This window comes from Ochotona curzoniae, unplaced genomic scaffold (genome assembly GCF_017591425.1).
Source record: "Ochotona curzoniae isolate NIBS_2020 unplaced genomic scaffold, NIBS_Ocur_1.0 contig_1014, whole genome shotgun sequence".
In the NCBI taxonomy this organism is placed as follows: Eukaryota; Metazoa; Chordata; class Mammalia; order Lagomorpha; family Ochotonidae; genus Ochotona; species Ochotona curzoniae.
In genome coordinates this window covers 3,550,341-3,568,620 of record NW_024464920.1, presented here as the reverse complement: position 1 = coordinate 3,568,620, position 18,280 = coordinate 3,550,341, and the positions used below count along the sequence as shown (strand labels likewise).

The following is an 18,280-nucleotide window of genomic DNA, read 5'->3' as shown; positions in this document are numbered from 1 at the left end:
CCTGGACTCACTAGAAGCTTCCAGAAGGATGAGCAGCAAGGATGACGAGTTAGTCATGCACATAAGGAAGCAGCCTTGTGTGTATGTGCAGAACCAAGGAGACAGCACAACAAGTCAGGAGCTCTGGCTAGAGGTGTGACTACGGCAACCAGGGCACGCCAGAGCACTGGGTGGGGACCCCAAGGTGTGGTCAGCACCCAACCCACAGCCCACCAGGGCGCCTGAGCTCTGTCGGACCTGCCTGCCGGTCAGCCTCACCCGGAGGCAGGCCTTCCCAGAAAGCCGGGAGCACGCCTTGCATCTTGATACATCCTGCTCAGCCCTGTGGCCCACCAACCTCAGTGCTGCTTACAGCCTCAGTGTGGGGCCCAGCCTTGGACCCTGCTGGGCACCCCTGACTTCCCAGCTCATCTCTCACTATGCAGTTACCCCCACACACACAGGACAGCCACTGCGAGGCTTCTCCAGTCTTCCTCCCTCTTCCCCCAGTCTGCTCTCTTCCTTTGTTGCCAATAAAGTGAATCAATAAATATTTACAAATTAGCTCATTGACTCCCCCCACCCCCTGGCCCACTGTGTGTCCAACAAGCATGAAAGACCAAATCCATGTCCCAAAACCACTCCTCTTCTTCCTCTTTCTCCTGCCACATTCCCAGCAATATTGTTCAGCAACTAAATCTGATAAACTGTGACGTCATCTTCAATCCCACTCTCTTTCTCACATTGCCCCCACGACCACTTCATCCATTGTCATTGGATTGTCAGCTTGGCCGTGATCCCAGTGACCACTTCTCACCTCGCGTGTGGCCACCGCTGCCTTCAGCAGGAGAGGTTGACCCTGTACTTGGATGCAGATGAGGCTGATTCCTACAAAAACTCAACCCACAAGGGCCCAGAGTCCATCCATCAAGCCAGTCACCTTGCCCAGGCTGCAATTCAAAATGAATTTGACCTTCAATAAATCAGGAAACGGTGAACATTCTCACAAGGAAAAAGAAAGTCAACAAATGCCAGACCCCAGAGGGTGCAGATCTTGGAATGACCTCACAAAGGTTTCAAAGCACTGGGGATGATTATGTCCTACGAGACCAAGGCAAATGCATTCAAAATGAACAAGCAGGACACACTCCTAACAGGAGGGCCAGCACTGTGACATAACGGGTTAAGCCACCACCTCTCACACCAGCATCCCATATGGGTCCAGTCCCAGCTACTTTGCTTCCAATCCAGCTCCCTGCTAGTGAGATTTGGAAAGCAGCAGAGGATGGTCTGAGCGCTTGGATACCTGTCTCCCACGTGGGAGATGCAACGGAGGATTAGGGATTTGGGTTAGGCCTGGTTGTGTTCTAATTATTGCAACCATTTCTGGTTATTAAACAGTGGTTCTTTGGAACATAGCTTCCTCCCCTCTATCTTTCTTTCTCTATAATTCTGCCTTTCAAATAAATAAATAACTCTCAGAATACTTCAAAAATAGGTAAGAGAGGGATATTAGAAAAGTAAAATGCAGAAGGACCAAAAAAAATAGACAAATAAAAGAAACAAATAATAAAATGGTCAGCTTGCATAAAACCATACTGATAATTACCTATAATGCAAATAGTCAAACACTATTCCTCATTGAAAACAAAAAAAGCCCTGCTTTACCCACTTGAAACCCCATGCTTGTGGGCCTGCCCACTCACCTGGCACAAGACAGTTCAACTTATGTCTTTATCAACCAACCTGACTTAATTGACATTTCTAGAATATTCTAGAACATACACCTATGTTCTTTCCATGAGCCAGTAGAGAAATCAACAGGATAGAGGCTCATAAATTGAGCAGTCTGAGTCCCGAATGGCTATTTCTGTGAAAGGAATTGATAGTAGTTTAAACCCTTTAACAAAAAAATGTCTTCACTGGTGAATTCCACCAAGTACATAAGAGAGATCTTCCAGAAAACACAGGAGCTGTAAAAATTTCCCAGCTGCTTTTTATAAGATTAGCTTTACCCTTTCAGACAAAGGTATTAGCGGAAAAGTAGATGCTGGTATCTATGTTTATGCATATGTCCAAATCTTCACAAAGTTTTGGCAAATGAAGCACAATAGCAAATAACACATCATAACCAAGTAACGTTTACCCAGGGAGTGCAAGGCTGGGTCAACTTTCAAAATTTCGCTCATGTAGTCCTTGATATCAACAGACTACAGAGCAAAAACAAGGTGAATAGCTTCATAGATGTGTGTAAACATGGAAATTCAATATTTATTCCTGAGTTAAAAAAAAAAAAACTCACAACAAATTAGGAATGGGAGGGAGCTTCCTTCACTTGGTTCGTGGCATCGACAAAGACTGAAGGCACCTCTCTAAGATGGGGAATCAGACGAGGACACCTGCTCACTCACACTGCCCATGGCCAATGTCACTCAGCAGTCACAGCTGGTGTACTAAAGCAAGAAGAAGAAGAGATGAAAGAAACAAAAGTGTTTTCATGAGACAGACTTCTCTACCTAACAAATTCCTAGATCTTTTTTTTTCAGCGAATGTGCTAAGCCAGCTTATGGGAGGCAAAGCCAACACATGGGAATTAATTCTGTGTCTACAGTCTTGCAATGAACACTTGCAAATCAAAAGATCTTGAAGCGCCATTTGCAGTAACACCCAGAAGAGTGAAATATTTAGTTAGAACTCTTTAAAAAGTATGTGACGGAGGACTGGTGGCTGACAGTAACCCAGAAGCCACTGCATGGTTAAGAGGCCATTTCTTAGGGCTCATGGCCTAGTAGACTGAACCTCTGCCTGGGCTGCCAGAATCCTATAGGGCCCTGGTTTATGTCTCAGCTGCTCCACTTCAAATCCAGCTCCCTGCTTATGGCCAGGGAAGGCAGTGAGGATGGTCGTAGTCCTTGGACCTCTGGACCCATATGGAAGACCTAGAGGAAGCTCCTGGCTCCTGGCCTCATCAATGGGCACAACTCCGGTCATTACTGACATTTGGCGAGCGAACCATTTGGATGCAAGATCTCTCTGTCACTCCTCTCTTTGTAACTCTGCTTTTCCAATAAAAATGAAATAAATCTTTAAGAACAGAGAGATCAGTTCTTTCCCAAGGCCCACACAGCGGTCACACGTATGGACCCTGATGTGGACAGCACCAAGTTCAATCACAGATTCTGTACATGAAGCTGTGAGACCACAGGCAATGACAGGCAGCGGTTAACACTCACCAGGCAACTCGTTTTTTCCTTTAATAACCTTGTAGGATGGGTGCTACTATCGGTGACAGAACTGAGGCCCAAAGAGGTGAAAGAAAAAAAGCGTGGAAGGGGAGATATAGATTCCTGGCATACTTGCTAGTGCTGAGCTCGCAGCCTGGCATATAGTGGGTACACAACAAATAGTTGCTACTCGCCCCGTGGTGGTGTTCGCCTTTTCATTACGCATGGAGGATCACAGGGCCGTACCAGGACCACCCTCGCACCATCCACAGGTGGACACAGGAGAGTCCAGGCCTCATCCAGCAACCCACAGGCCGGAGACATGAGACACCGGCATGCTGCCGGGCTGCCTGGCCAGCTGTGGGCGTTTGCTGCCCTCTGCTGGTCACCATGGTGAGTCAGCTGCAGCCAGCCAAGGAGCCAACGAGTTTTTTGAAACTTAAGTTTTATTTTTGTTTTTGTTTTTGTTTCCTGCCATGCAGACACTGCAGTGATGAAGAGCAGCTTTGGCAAGGTCTCTCACCTCTCCCCTGCCCAGCAGTGCTCAGAGTCCCCGCTGTGTTCCTGAACCCCAGTCTGCAGCATCAGAAGCCCCGACGAAGACCCTGGACTCTGTGGGTCCCCAACAGGGGGTATCCCTTGGGGCTTGGAGGTCCAGGCTTCTCTCTGGTGCCTGAGGCCTGGACCCATCCATAAACTCCCTCTCCTTCCCTCCCCACTTCTACCAACCAGTTTATCTTGGGATCCTAGGAGGGAATGACCAGAATAGACCAATAGAAAGAGTCCATGCTAAGGCTGTTGGAAGGTGGCAAATGCCATAGGGTAAAGACACAGATTGGAACAAGGAAAGCTGGATGCAGGCAGAAGTAGGGGTGGGAGGGTACGCTGTGGCTTCAACCAGGAGGGTCATAGAGGTGGCATAAGAGTAGAGACCCTGAAGGAAGCCATGTGGCTGAGCCAAGAGTGTGCAAACTGGAGAGACGGACAGCAGATCCTCCATCTGCTGGTCCACTTCCCAAATGGCTGCAACAGCTGGAGCTGGGCCTACCCAAAGCCAGGAGTGCAGGGACTCGAGCATTTAGGCCACTCTCGACTGCTTTGTGAAGCAGCTGGGACTCCAGCCAGGATGGCAGCAGCACAGGAAGCAGCCTTCCCTCACTGTGCCACGCACCAGCTCCAGCCCAGCGACTTTATCGATCCTATAACCAAAACAGAAAAGAAGTGAAGAATGTTGAAATCCTAAATTGGATAGATTCCGGCACCAGAGGCTGTGCAGGGAGGAAGAGTCAGCCCCGGGAGGCCAAGCATGGCAGCCCTTGGGTAGGAGCTTGGAGAGTGTGGGAGTGGCTGGTGGTCAGCGGGGGGAGGCCCGCCCACCACCCCCAGAGGTTAGATTTGGCTCATCCAGCTGCTCTCTGTGGCCCCTACCCTTGCTCCAACCACAGGCTCTCCCAGTCACTCACTGGTCTTGTAAAAGCTGGAGAGATGGCCAACCAGCAGGGCCCGTGGGGTGACGTTCAACAGCCAGGAGGCAACCCCCAGGGCCACACTCCAGCCCCCTTGGACAGCCCCATCTGGGTTAACTCAGGAGAACCAGCTGTCCAGGGAAGGTGGTAGGATGAACCATGGCCGCCCAGGCTGAGACAAGAGCGAAACCGGGCAGGCCCACTAGCAGGGTGGGGCAAGGTGTGGCAGGGTGTGACGGGGGGGCAGAGCCGGGCAGGGATAAGGGGTCAGTGTCCTCTCTTGACAAATCCAGGAAGTCTTCCTGGAAGTAGGGGGGATTTTATGCCTGGACAAAGAGCAAAAGGGAAGGAAGGGAGGTAGTGAGCTTCTGGCGTGGAAAAGAACCAGCCACACCCCCCCCCCCCCAGCACTCCAGCTCAGACAGAGTGAAGGAGGGGCTGAGGGATGACAGGTGAGGCCTCCCAGGAAAGCCGGGGGCAAGCCGGAGGCAAGTGCAGAGCCCAATTCTGGGGATAGGGAGGGGTGCTGGAAGTTGCTTCAACTTCCAGAGCAGACGGGGTAAGGAACCTCTCCCATCCAGTGAGCTCCTGAGGGCTTCTCAGATGAGGTGGTCTCCATATTCCGGGCAGGTCAAGGAGCCTGGGATGGACATTCCTGATGCTGGGTGGGTGGGAACCAGACCAAAGAAGGTGAAGGCTGGGAACACAGGACCAGAGGGTGTGGCAGGAAAATGCAGGAGTCACCTGGGCACAGTGCCAGAAAGGAGTTCCCAGCCTCCCTCTAACCTGTCCCGGGAGGGCTTCCTGGAAGAGGCAGCTATTTGTTCAGGAACAGTCTAGGCAAAGATGTGGCCCAGGGGAAGGCTTGGGGTGAGGAAGGGGGATATGTACAGATATGTATGCATGTTCAATATATGCATACTCAAGTGTGTGTGTGTGTGTGTGTGTGTGTGTGTGTGTGTGTGAGCGCGGTGTGTTTCTTCTGGACAAGGCAAAGCCTTCATGCCCCACCCTGCCAAGGAGACACACGGAAGTGGATCTGGTTCTGCCCTTTCCATCCACCTGGAGAGATGGGGTGGGTTGAGCAGCCCCGCTGAGAGGAGGCACCCCTTCAGCCTCCACCAGCACACCCCAGCCCAGTGGGCCGGAAGCCCACTGCCCTGAGCTCTCCCCCATCCCCCGCGCCCCCTCCCCGTGCACACTGAGTTCCAGCCATAGGGCCCCTTTTCCCACCCCCACTAAAGGTGGAGCCTGGGGAATCTCCCCACTGTGCTCCTCTCTCCGCCCCCAGAGCCTTTACGCAAGTGAAATCAGGTTCAAGGGAACATGAAAGGCGGCCTTGAAAGGGCCGGGGGTGGTAAATGTGCACCGGAAGCAAGGGGCAGAGGCCAGCAAGGCGCAGGCCCACGCTGTGGGTGCAGGCTGACTGGGACACCTTCAGCAGGAAGCAACCCTCCCCTCCCTTCCAAGCAGGGCCTAGGGTCCTTAACGCATGGTGGAAGCCAAGTTCAAATTCATGGAGACTCAGAGAAGTGGAGAACATCCCCTTCCCCTCCCCAGCCCAGGCCACGCTAGTGGAAAGGTCTAGGCTGCCCCTGAACCAGGTCAATACCCTTTGCTGACCCACTGGCACAGGTGGCCCCTGTGAGTTAGAGATCTTCCACAACCAGCTGCTGGGGCCCCGATTCTCCCTGCCCCAGCCGGGCCTGGTCTCGCTACCTTGTCTCCCTGGAACAAGAGGAATGGGCTGTGGGGTGGCAGCTCTTGGGCCTAGGGGAAGTCCCAGGACAGAGTCCAGAGCCTCTCTTGGAGGACCCAGCTGTGGCAGTGCTGAGTTCTGGGGGCTGCCTGGAGGAGGAAGACCATGAGGTCTGGCACGTGGGAGTGCAGCTGACCTCCCTGGGGGCAGAGCACCAGGTCCCAAGGTTGGTGCTCAGGAAACAGGGCACGAATAGCAGTCATTATCCTAATAAGTGGCCCAGGTCACACAGGGGAGCAGGGATGGTCAATGCAAGAGGCTCCCGTAGCCTCCAGCAGCTGGAAGTCACAGTGGCTGCAGATCCCCAAGAGGCCCTGTTTCTGTGTCCAGCAGCCTCAGGCTACTCCTCAGCCAGGGACCACTGGGGGGGCAGGCCGTCTTGCTCTTGGGACAAAGGGGCTGCTGGGAGCACGTTTCCTCTTGAAGCAGAAGGTGCCCAGGGCAGGTTTACAGCCACCAGGCTGTCCTGGGACCAGGTTCACCCATCCTGGTGACCACATGGAAGAAAGTGGTTCAAGAGGAGCCTCGCAAGCGGTCATTACCGCAGCCACGAGGAGTCAAGCGGCTTGCATTTTGACTGGTTGAAAAGTGAACGCCCTGGAACAGGGCCTGTTGGGCTGGAATCCAGAAGGTTCCAAGAGAACATTTTGCTCCAGCCCTCTGGTAGGAGGTGGGGAGGGAGGGGGGGCAGGGAGTTATGGTCAGAATGACTCCCATGGTCCCCAGCCACCTGCCAGGCCGCACCGTGGGCCCCGTCTGATCCATCACCAGTGAGGCACACTCGGTCCCACTGAGAGCCAGGCAGGTGGCAAAGATCCCGGGTTGCTCCCACCCTGCCCTTAAGAGGACAGTCTCTTGCCCAGATCCCCAACCCAGCCACCCCCAGACTACTCGTGAGTTCAACTCTGTCGGAAGTGGGTGTGGGTTGAGGCCAAGTCCCAGAGAGAGAGAGAGAGAGAGAGAGAGAGAGAGAGAGAGAGAGAGGAGCTTAATGACCTAACATATGTAAACGAGCTTTGAAGATGAAAAGTGCAAACACGGTCCCTAATAACATCCCCACCACTTCTCGGGGGCCCTGGAGTCGCCGCTGAGCTCACCTTTAACAGGAGTCTCTAGGGAGTTGCTGGCAAACTCCCCAAGCCAATAAACAACATAAAATGGCTTTTCACTGCTTTTATGCCGCCAAGCCCAGCTCTCCCCACCAATAAAAGGAGCAGGCAGGATCAGAGAAGCACAGATTTCCCCACGCCTCGCACCCGTAGCCTCGCAGCCTCGCAGCCTCGCAGCCTCCACGCACGCCGTTCCTCCCAACACCGCTATGTCCTGTCGCTCCTACAGGATCAGTTCAGGATGCGGGGTCACCAGGAACTTCAGCTCCTGCTCCGCAGTGGCCCCCAAAACTGGCAATCGCTGCTGCATCAGCGCCGCCCCCTACAGGGGGGTATCCTGCTACCGGGGGCTGACTGGCTTCAGCAGCCGCAGCCTGTGTAACCTGGGCTCAGGTGGAGGGCCCCGCATGGCCGTCGGGGGCTTCCGCGCCGGCTCCTGTGGGCGCAGCTTCGGCTACCGCTCGGGCGGCGTGTGCGGGCCCAGCGCGCCCTGCATCACCACAGTGTCTGTCAATGAGAGCCTGCTGACGCCCCTCAACCTGGAGATCGACCCCAATGCGCAGTGCGTCAAGCACGAGGAGAAGGAGCAGATCAAGTGTCTCAACAGCAAGTTCGCTGCCTTCATCGACAAGGTCGGTGCCCTGGAAGTGCCAAGCAAGACTGTGGCCCCATCCTTCCTCGGGGGACACTGGCGAGGGAAAGCAGGATTGTTCTGCATCGTTCATTTAAAAAAAAAAAAAAAAAGGAGCTGATTGAGGTCTAGGGGGTGGGTTTGGAAATCGAGTCTGTGGTCTGTCCCTGACATACCCAACTGCAGGGGCTCTGGGGAGTGATGGACAGGGGACCCGGGGACAAGCAGCACATATCGGTGGTTGGGTCCCACCCCAGGTCATGCCACCTCCCCAACCCCAGCAGTGTGAGATCCTGGGCACATCACCCACTTGGCTGAAAGCACCTGCCTCATCTGCCTGTGGGGGTGACTTCTGGTCCAGTCTGGCTTTCCAAGGACTACAAAGGATGTGGCAACAGGGAGCCAACCAGAGGGCAGCCTCCTCACGCATGAAGGATGGGGCTGGAGGAGTGAGGTAGCGAGGTTGGCAGTGGGTCCCCGGTTCAGACAGAGAGAGGACACTTCACAGGACGGCCAGAAACCGCCTCCCAGGAGAGCAGAAGGTCCAGACTCAGGTTTACGGGGATAGCAGGGCATGGGGGTGTGAAGCACTGGGGACCTTCCTCTGGTCTCTTTCTCCTTCACAACCCTCAAGATGCAATGGGGTAGGTGTGCTCATCTGCATTTTCCAAACGGCAAGTTAGAGTAGAAGGGTTTTGCTGTGTGACAGATATGCAAAGTGAACGAGCAAGGATGGCAGGGGACAGGGACCTGCAGGACATGGGATGCTGACTCCACCCTGACCCTCCCCATGTGAAGTTCAGGGCACATGCCATCTTACTCCCCAGGGTTGTGATGGTGGGGGGATGGAACAAACGTGGGTATAGAGACGGAGACGGATTCAGACACGGACAGACACACGTGGGCGTCAGCGCAGGCCCACAGAGCCGGTAAACAGTCCACGTGTTTGCTGTAACAGTGAGTAAACCAGCGGTACCTGGTAGTTATGTTAATAGTCCCTGCATGTTAGGGACTGTTCTAAGCCCTTGGAGTATCTTAATGGCCTCAGTCACCACCGTAACTCCTACCTCTATTATCTCCACTTTAGGGATGAGCAAACCAAGCCCCGAGAGGTTAAACAACCCTCCCGCTCAAAGTGGCAAGGCTGGGGAGGAGGAGGACCTCGGGACAGAGCTAAGGACACGCAGAGACGGCTGTGGGGGACAGGGAGGAGAGGACCAGGCATCTGCCCACCAGGCTTGCCATGCCCCCACCCCAACCACTCTTTCCTTTATCCCTCCCTGGCAGGTGCGCTTCCTGGAGCAGCAGAACAAGCTCCTGGAGACCAAGTGGCAGTTCTACCAGAACCAGCGCTGCTGTGAGAGCAACCTGGAGCCGCTGTTCAGCGGTTACATCGAGTCCCTGCGGCGGGAGGCCGAGTGTGTGGAGGCCGACAGTGGGCGGCTGTCCTCAGAGCTCAACCATGTGCAGGAGGTGCTGGAAGGCTACAAGAAGAAGTGAGTGTGCCAGCCAGCTGAGAGGGCCCAGAGAAAGCCAAAAGAGCCCTTATTTGCCAGCTGCATTGAGCTCCCCTCTACCGGGGGTTGCCTGGGACCCCTGGGCAGATGTCTGGTGGGAAAATGATGGGTGCAGTGTCTTCCAATTCCTTGCTCTGAACCTTCCATGTGGCCTCCTAGGGTTTAAGCAAATAATCCCAAGGGTGGCCAGCAGCTGTCTGTGTGCTCTGCCCTCCCCCCAATCACCTGTGCGGTGTACCATGCGTAGCACCTGCCCTCTGTGGACGTAGGATACCCTGAAGTGCAGGGGCCAGGACATGTGTCCCAATTTCATTCTAGAGGTAGAAGGGCTGCTTTGGCGGAGGGTAATGTGGAGCAAGCATGAGCTCCTGGGACTTGGGTACACGAGGTAGCAGAGGCCGGACAGGCAGAGCCTATCCTTGTGAGCCCTGCAAGAGCTGGCCCAGGAGCGGGGCCAGTACTCAAGCCCCAACTCGCACACTCCAACCCTTTCTCTCCCATGTCCAGATATGAAGAGGAGGTGGCTCTAAGAGCCACAGCAGAAAACGAGTTCGTGGTTCTGAAGAAGGTGAGGGGGCTGGCCTCCAGGCGGGGCAGGAGGGTACCACAGTTCCCACACTGACAGGAGACACCTTCTGTGGGCTCCTCCCACACGCACGGCCCCTCTCCCCTGTCCCCCCACCAGGACGTGGACTGCGCCTACCTGCGGAAGTCAGACCTGGAGGCCAATGTGGAGGCCCTGGTGGAGGAGTCCAGCTTCCTGAAGCGCCTCTATGAGGAGGTGAGGGGGCACCTGCCTGGCAGGTGGAGCAGGTGCAGGGGGAGGTGTGGAGCCCTGGGGGAGGCAGGGGAGAGGGGTGAAGATGGATGTACATCTATATGCACTTGTATGTGTGTTCTTCAGTGCGTGATAGAACATACAGATGTGTGCTGTGTGGGTTGTATGTGCCCAGCCCATATCTGCATGCATGAGGATGCTGGTGTGCACATGTGCTGGGGACTCTGTGAGAGCACCTGGGCAAGGAGTGCTGTGCTCATTCCCTGAACTATGCGAGTGCAGGTGTGTGGATGCATATAGAAGTGAGATAGGAGGCTCAGGGTGATGGGCTTCTACCTAAAGAGAGGTGTTAATGAACAAGCCAGCCCCTCTGCAGGAGGTGCTGCAGGGCATCTCCAAGTCAAGCCTTCTTCAACACACTGGGCCTTGACATTACTATTTGTCAAATGAAGGGCTTGTTTGATCTTAGACGTACCTTCCGGCTCTCTGATGTAGCCTGAGTCCATATGTGAACAAAAGGGGTGGGGACAGGAGCCATGTGATACACACACACACACACACACACACACCCGGGGACTGGGCCCAGACCAGGCCCCAGATGCAAATGTATCAACCCTTGGTCCCGCAGGAGATCCGCGTCCTCCAGGCCCACATCTCAGACACCTCGGTCATTGTCAAGATGGACAATAGCCGGGACCTCAACATGGACTGCGTCGTCGCTGAGATCAAGGCTCAGTATGATGATGTTGCCAGCCGCAGCCGGGCTGAGGCTGAGTCCTGGTACCGCAGCAAGGTGAGCGGCAAGGGGGGCCTGCCTCCTCAACATGGCACTGGGGACAGTGGAAGGTACCCACTGCGAACTCTGGATATTAAGGGAAGAGCTGCATCTCTGCCATCAGGAGTCAGGACTTCCATGTGCGAGGAACTTAATGAATGTGTGAGTGTGCCTGCTGAGTGTATGGGTGCACCTGCTAAGTACGTGGCTGTACTTGATATGTGTGGGTGCACCTGCTGAGCATTGGTCCCCTGGAGCCATCCTGATGGGATGCTGAGCCTCAGGGACCCCTACTCTTCCTCCCCAGTGCGAGGAGATGAAGGCCACGGTGATCCGGCACGGGGAGACCCTGCGTCGCACCAAGGAGGAGATCAACGAGCTGAACCGCATGATCCAGAGGCTGACGGCCGAGGTGGAGAACGCCAAGTGCCAGGTAAAAGTAGGGGGAGGTCTCAGGCTCCCAGGATAGGTAGGCATCCTAATGTGTCCTTATGACATGCACCTGAGGCAGCAGGGATCCCAGAGAGAGGGGGAAGAGATTCCACCCTACCCCAAAGTAAATGCAATGGGGTGAGCCACATCACTAACTTCACAGGAGGGATCGAGCCCCTGCCCTGGCCAGTGTGCAAGGACCATCCAAGTCCACTCACCTCCTCCCTCCTTGCACAGATGGCAAGGTCCCAGCCTCTCTTCCCTGTGGCCTAGTTCTGTCAGCTTGGGTGCGCCCTGCTGGGCCTTCCCCTCTGAACCCATCCTTCCTTGACCTCACCTCTCCCACCTCTACCTCCACAGCGCGCCAAGCTAGAGGCTGCTGTGGCTGAGGCTGAGCAGCAGGGCGAGGCGGCCCTGAGCGATGCCCGCTGCAAGCTGGCAGGGCTGGAGGAGGCCCTGCAGAAGGCCAAGCAGGACATGGCCTGCCTGCTCAAGGAGTACCAGGAGGTGATGAACTCCAAGCTGGGCCTGGACATTGAGATCGCCACCTACCGCCGCCTGCTGGAGGGCGAGGAACACAGGTGGGGCAGGGAGGGATTTAGACGGTAGAGGTCTGGGTCCCTTGGGAGTGAACCACCTTGAGCTTGAGTATGAGCTGTGGCCAAGAGCACACTGGGACAGCCCAGGCTTTCCCAATAACACCCATCCGCCCACTGCTTGTGCTGTCCCAGGCCTGTGCACAGCGTTCTTATAGACTCCTCCCGGTGGCATGGGGAACAACCACTCTTCCCTTCCTAATGGATCAGCCTCAGCTCCGTTCTCACCGCTGCCTAGTTACTCAGCAGTGGGACTCACACCTGCGGCCACAGCATGTGCTCCTGTCAAGCGCTTCTGGTGGCAACTCAGTCATCCCCTCTCCCTTCCCGCCCCCCGTCCCCACCCCCAAGCATGCAACAAGTACTTTGCCCTGTGCAGATGCATTCCACTCAGCTCACCACCCTTTTTGTGAGCTTGCCCACTCCATTCCAAGATAGACCAATCAGAAGTCCTTAGCCCCAGGTTCTCCCTGCGTCCTCCTCCTGGGCTGCCGTAGGTCAGGGCTCATCTACAAGTTCAGAGAGACCCTGCGGATTTGAGGGAACTTCTTCCTGCCTCTCGGGGTTGGGGAGTAGACCCTGCAGGCGCCAAGACCCTCTCTGGCCCATGGTAGCCCATGGTCTCTGGGAATCCATCTCAGCATCTGAAACTGACAGTGCTCTTTGCCCACAGGCTGTGCGAGGGCGTGGGCTCCGTGAACGTGTGTAAGTATCTGCTCCGAAGACCCCAAGGAAAATGACCCTCCTAAAGGGCAGGGTTGAACCCACTGAGCCTCAAGTGTTCCCAATTGAGAGAGGGCTTCTGGCCTCCCCTCTGTGGGAGGTGGGCAAGGCCTGGCTGGGCACCTGTCTCTGGAGGTGACAGTGAGCTACAGGACAGGGGCTGGGTGTGGACCACTTTTATCCCCCTTGGTCCAGAGTTCCTGGCTCACCTCTTTTTTTAAGACATTTATTGATTTACTTCAAAGACAGTGACAGAGAGAGTGTGTGAGAAAGATACGCACATACGCAGGGGGAGATCTTCCATCCGCTGATTCACTCCCCCAAGCAGCCGCCATGGCTGGATCTGAGCTGATCCAAAGCCAGAAGCCAGGAGTTTCTTCTAGGTCTTCTACGTGAGCACAGTGGTCCAAGCACTTGTGCCATCCTCCACTACTTTCCCAGGCACATCAGCAGTGAGCTGAAGCAGGAGTGGAGCAGCCGGGACTCAAACCAGCACCCATATGGGATGCAGGCACTGCATGTGACAGCTTAACGCACTGTGCCACATCGATGACCTCCCCCCCCCACCATCACCATCTTGCTTCCCTGTATCTTAGTCTCCCTGGTTTAACTGAACCCTTTAAAGTGGCGACTGCTCCTACAAGGCCCTGGGCTTTGGAGCTAGCTGTGAGAGCATCAGTCCCTCACCCCTCCACGCCCCACATCTCTTTCTGCCCACAGGTGTCAGCAGCTCCCGAGGCGGAGTCAGTTGTGGCGGTCTCACTTACAGCTCCACCCCAGGACGCCAGATTGCGTCAGGCCCCTCAGCCATGGGTGGCAGCATGACAGTGATGGCACCTGACTCCTGCAGCCCTTGCCAACCCCGCGCCTCCAGCTTCAGCTGTGGGAGTACCCGGTCTGTGCGTTTTGCCTAGAGCCGGATGACCCGCCAAGTGCCTCTGCCCCTGCGGACCCGCACCTCCCGCCCTGGCACTGACTGGTGTGTGAATGGGAAGACGTGTGCTTGCTTCCAGAACCTTCCAGAGTTCCTGCAGAGGACAAGACCCCAGGGGCCGCTCTCCTCCACCTCCTTATATTAGGGGGGCTGTCTTCTACATTCTCCTCTCTGCTTCAACTTAGATTAATTCCCTACCCCTCACCCAACCATAGCCCGGCTCCAGAAAGAGAGAGAGAGAGAGAGAGAGAGAGAGGCCGGGCAGCATGCAAGCTTCCGCTGGGAAAGCCAGGACCCTAACTGTCCAGTCAGGCCTCCTGCAGCCTAAGACGGCAACCCAGGAGCCCTCCCAGCAGGCCCATCTAGCCAGGAAGACTGGGGACCCCTAGGCAGCCTGTGTTTGCTTGCACTTCGCTGTGCCTCTGGCCGACTCCTGGGTTAAGCGCTGCAGCCAAGGCCCCTTTCCCTGGAAAGTCTTCTGGCCTAGGTTGCCTGGCAGGGCACTCCGGCCGGTCTTACTCTCAGAACACCTTTATACATTTCAAAGCCTCTGCGGAAGCGCCCATCTTGCCCCTGCGTATGCAGGGGCTGCCCTCTGGAAGGGTGGGATGGGGAAGGTGGGCCTGGGTCCCCCTCTTTTGTGGCTGTCTACAGTGTTTTGCCTTCTGGGTTGACTCAATCAAGCTGTGTTTCAATAAATGCTGCTGCGATGCAAGGCCACGTGGTCTGGTGAACGCCGTGTCCCTACCCCCTCTGCAGTCCCCAGTGGCCCCGCCCCTTCCTGCTGCCTGCCAGGATCTGAATATACTTGACCATCCACTCACACAGCCCCAGTTCCTGACCTTTTAGCCCACCCTTTGTGTGATCGGCTTGCTGGCTCTTAATGGAAAGTAGCCTATGATGACCATGACCTTGTCCTCAGGGACAGGAGGCTGGGAGTTGGGTAAAGCAGAGGCCTGCGGAATGCTATAAGCAGAAAGGGCTGGTCTCGGAGGCTAAAGGATCAGACATGTGAGACCCAATCCTGCCTACACAGCCATGTCTCCGGGAGCCCTCGGACAGCACCCCAAATCTGTGAGCCCATTCCAGCCCTACTGCCTCCTTGGGGTGCCGAGGGGCTGAAGAGAGGCTGCCTTTGGGGAGAACTGGTGGATGTCTGCACGGATGCAAGCCATGCACCACAAACCCAGCGAGCACAGGACTGTGCATTAAAGAGTCAAACCACAGGGCTGAGGAGCATTCAGAAGTGTTTTAATCCATCTCCATGCTTTGCGTGCCGAGAGTAGGCAGCCAACTGAGCTGGCCAGAGATGCCTGTGGCTCCTGAAGGCATATACCCACCCTCACACATACATACACACTTACAAATACACACACACCTATGTACACACAGAGATGCTTGCACACATACTTACACACATACACACCCACATGTATGTGCAGATGTTTGCATACATGCACACCCACACACACATACCTGCACACACGCACACTTGTTTACACATATCCTCTTATGCACACTCAGGTACATATACGCAATACTTACATACGTGCATATACGTGAACCTATCCCTTTTTACAATCAGTGACAAAAACCCAAAGCAAACTGTTCCAAGGCTCCTGGGGGTCATGAAGCCTCCCCTGATGTGTGAGCCCATCCCTCCGGAAGACCAAGGCCATAGTCCTCCAAGGACAGGCATGCAACTAGGGAGGCAGCTGAAGGGGAGGTCAGGCGGTGTGCAATTCAGAGGGGAAGGAAAGCCGAGGGCAAGTGAGACCATGGAGGGAGGTGAGAGCCCAGGGACTATGGCTCTGCAGCCTCACCATTCAGGCCCACACACATGCTGCTGGGATTTAATTGTTAAACAAATCTTCATGAACCCTGCAAACCATGCCAAGTTCAGAAACGGTGAGGCATGGGGTGGCAATCATTTCACAAGAGGCAATGGTGTTCAACGCACCTGTAGGACGCTGCTGAGGATGCTCACTGGCCAGGTGGGCATGCCTGCTCCCCCTCTGATCCAGCTTCCTGCCCATGATCAGCCTGGCAGGCGGCAGGGGTGGCTCAGATGCTTGGGCCCCTGCGAGCCCATTGGGGGGTTCTGGATGGCACTCCAGGCGCTCAACTGCAGCCTGGCTCAACCCCAGCTGTTGGGGGCGTTTGGGGAGTGAGCCAGATATGGAAAATCCCTCTATCCCACTTCTCCTTTCAAATAAAATGAAAATCAAGTAATTCATAGATTAATTTTTGAAGAAAAGCAACACAGTTGCCCTCCCTAGGCCAACCTCATGATCTCCATCACATCTTCTGCCCTCTCGGGTGTTGAGTGCCCCATGTGACTCCCTCCTGTGCCTCCTCAAAGCCTGCATTGATGCTGGTTTTACATCCCTGTTCAAATGTGGTGGCTCCCAGAATGCAGTGTGGCCAGGAAGCAAGGGCAGCCCTCATTGCACTCCTAAGAGAGGCATGGTCACCCTGGGCCATGGCCTTGCACTGACACTCAGAGAATGAGATCCCAACATACAATGCTTTAGCAAGCTGAGCCAAGAAACAGCCTCGGGATTAATATGTCTCCCCCGGCCACCCTCTCTCAGCTCTCAGATTCCCTGGCAGACTTCCTACGCTTTACCAGACAGCTCAGTTTCCAGTCCTTGTCCCTCAGCAGCCTCTTAAAACCTGGTTTACCTAGCCTTAGTCAGAATCCTCCAGCCCCTATTTCTTTCTGTGGCTCAAAACACTAGATCAACTTCAGCCATCTGGAATGTTCTCTGAGCCTCGTCCTTTGTGTGTGGCCCCCATGCATCTGTGCACATTGATAAACACATCTGCTTTTCTGTGTGTGCATCTATGATCCTTTCACTTCCCCACACTCAAGTCAAGGACGCAAGGGAAAGTCTAAGCTTGTCTTTGACTCCTTGAACCACGGCGCCCCTGGGCCCACAGCAGAAAGCTTCACAAGGACTCAGGAAAGTGGCCAGAGACAGAAAGCACCATTCAGCTGCCTCTGTCTGCCCCAAGGCTGGGGGTCTGGATTTTAAATCTGGGGTGCTATCTTCACTGCCTCATCATGAAGTTGAAACAGAACCCCAACATACACGTCCTAAATGTGGAGGTTAAAATGCAGCCTCTTGGACCTCCACCTTAGTCCACGGTGTCCTCGACTGTCCTTCAGGATTAACCGCACATCCAAAGGCACCTGCTGAATTGAGAGAATGGTACAGCTGGCCCCAGGTGCGAATCCAGCGGTAGCTCTCACAACCACATACAACTCATTCGCTTCTCCAGCAGATACAACCCCGCTGGCCGGTGTTGTCTGCAAGAAGTCTCTTTCGGAGAATCCCAGGTCTGGGGGAAGAAGGTAACCACTTGGCCACCCTAAAAATTCCCTCAAGAGCATAGCATTGCTGACCCATCACAGGAACGCCATTAGTACCACTGACCTCGGTCACAAAGGAACTTGGACAAGAGCCAATCATGCACCTTTCAGTTCCAATTTCAATCTAGAACAATCTTCGCTCCTCCGTAGGGAGCCTGGGCAGCAAGCTGTGCACTTGACAAATGCCTCCTTTCTTCCACCCCACCCCAGCATGTCAGCGACTGACTTCCTCTGCATGTCTGGGGGGTGGACTCAGGTTTGGGAGTTCTATGTTCACTCCTCTAGAAGCAAGGACAAGGGGAGATGTGTCTACTTAGGCTCCCGGGAGCTCTGCTATGTCACCTTCCCTCTATCCTCTCCAAACAGCTAAGCAACGAGCACAGCCCCACGCAGTGCCCACTCCTGGGCCAGTAAATACAACTTCAGAAAAATGAAGAACACCATGATGGAGGCCTGCCATATTTACTGGGTGGGCAGGAGAAAGCCTTTGGCTATTCACATTTAATCTATCAGACTCGTGAAAAGAAAGCAGGAGCCATGCAGGAGGAATTAGGCCAGCATCATGCAATTCCAAACAACGAATCCGTCAATCCGTCAGGCCTGGCCTCCGAGCAGCTGGGAGGGCTTGGGGAACACAGAAATTGTCAGATCCCAAACATGGGGGGAGCTCTTGGGAGCTCCTGGCCTACCCTAACCATCAGCTCCCTTAATGCAGAGGCGACAGTTGCAGCCTCTCCCATCCTGGACAAAGCTCAAAGATGCCCCCACAGTTGTCAGCCTTCTCCCTGGCTTCCCTGGCAGAGCCAGGTGACACTACAAGTATCACTCCTGGTGACAGTAAGAAGGAAACTGGACAGTTAGTTCTGCATCCCCTGTGAAAAGGGACTCCTGGCATTAGGGTGGGCCTGCAGGAGCAAAACCTCCCCTCATGCCCCATAGCAGTTCCCAGCAGACCCACTCCATCTAGAGTGCCTGCCCTCC

General features: G+C 54.9%; 1 protein-coding gene across 2 annotated transcripts; it reads left to right on the top strand.

Annotated features, from left to right (window-relative positions):
* The first annotated feature begins 7,746 nt into the window (after nt 1-7,746).
* LOC121162072 (keratin, type II cuticular Hb5) lies at nt 7,747-13,903 on the top strand. Of its 2 annotated transcripts, none has more exons than XM_040988896.1 (9): nt 7,747-8,169; nt 9,456-9,664; nt 10,193-10,253; nt 10,371-10,466; nt 11,092-11,256; nt 11,546-11,671; nt 12,031-12,251; nt 12,940-12,971; nt 13,710-13,903. In XM_040988896.1, the coding sequence occupies exons 1-9, from the start codon at nt 7,747-7,749 to the stop codon at nt 13,901-13,903; spliced, it is 1,527 nt and encodes a 508-aa protein (XP_040844830.1). The 2 variants fall into 2 exon arrangements, with proteins under 2 accessions (XP_040844830.1, XP_040844838.1); XM_040988904.1 differs by having other exon boundaries at nt 12,940-12,975; nt 13,717-13,903.
* The last annotated feature ends 4,377 nt before the right edge of the window (nt 13,904-18,280 follow it).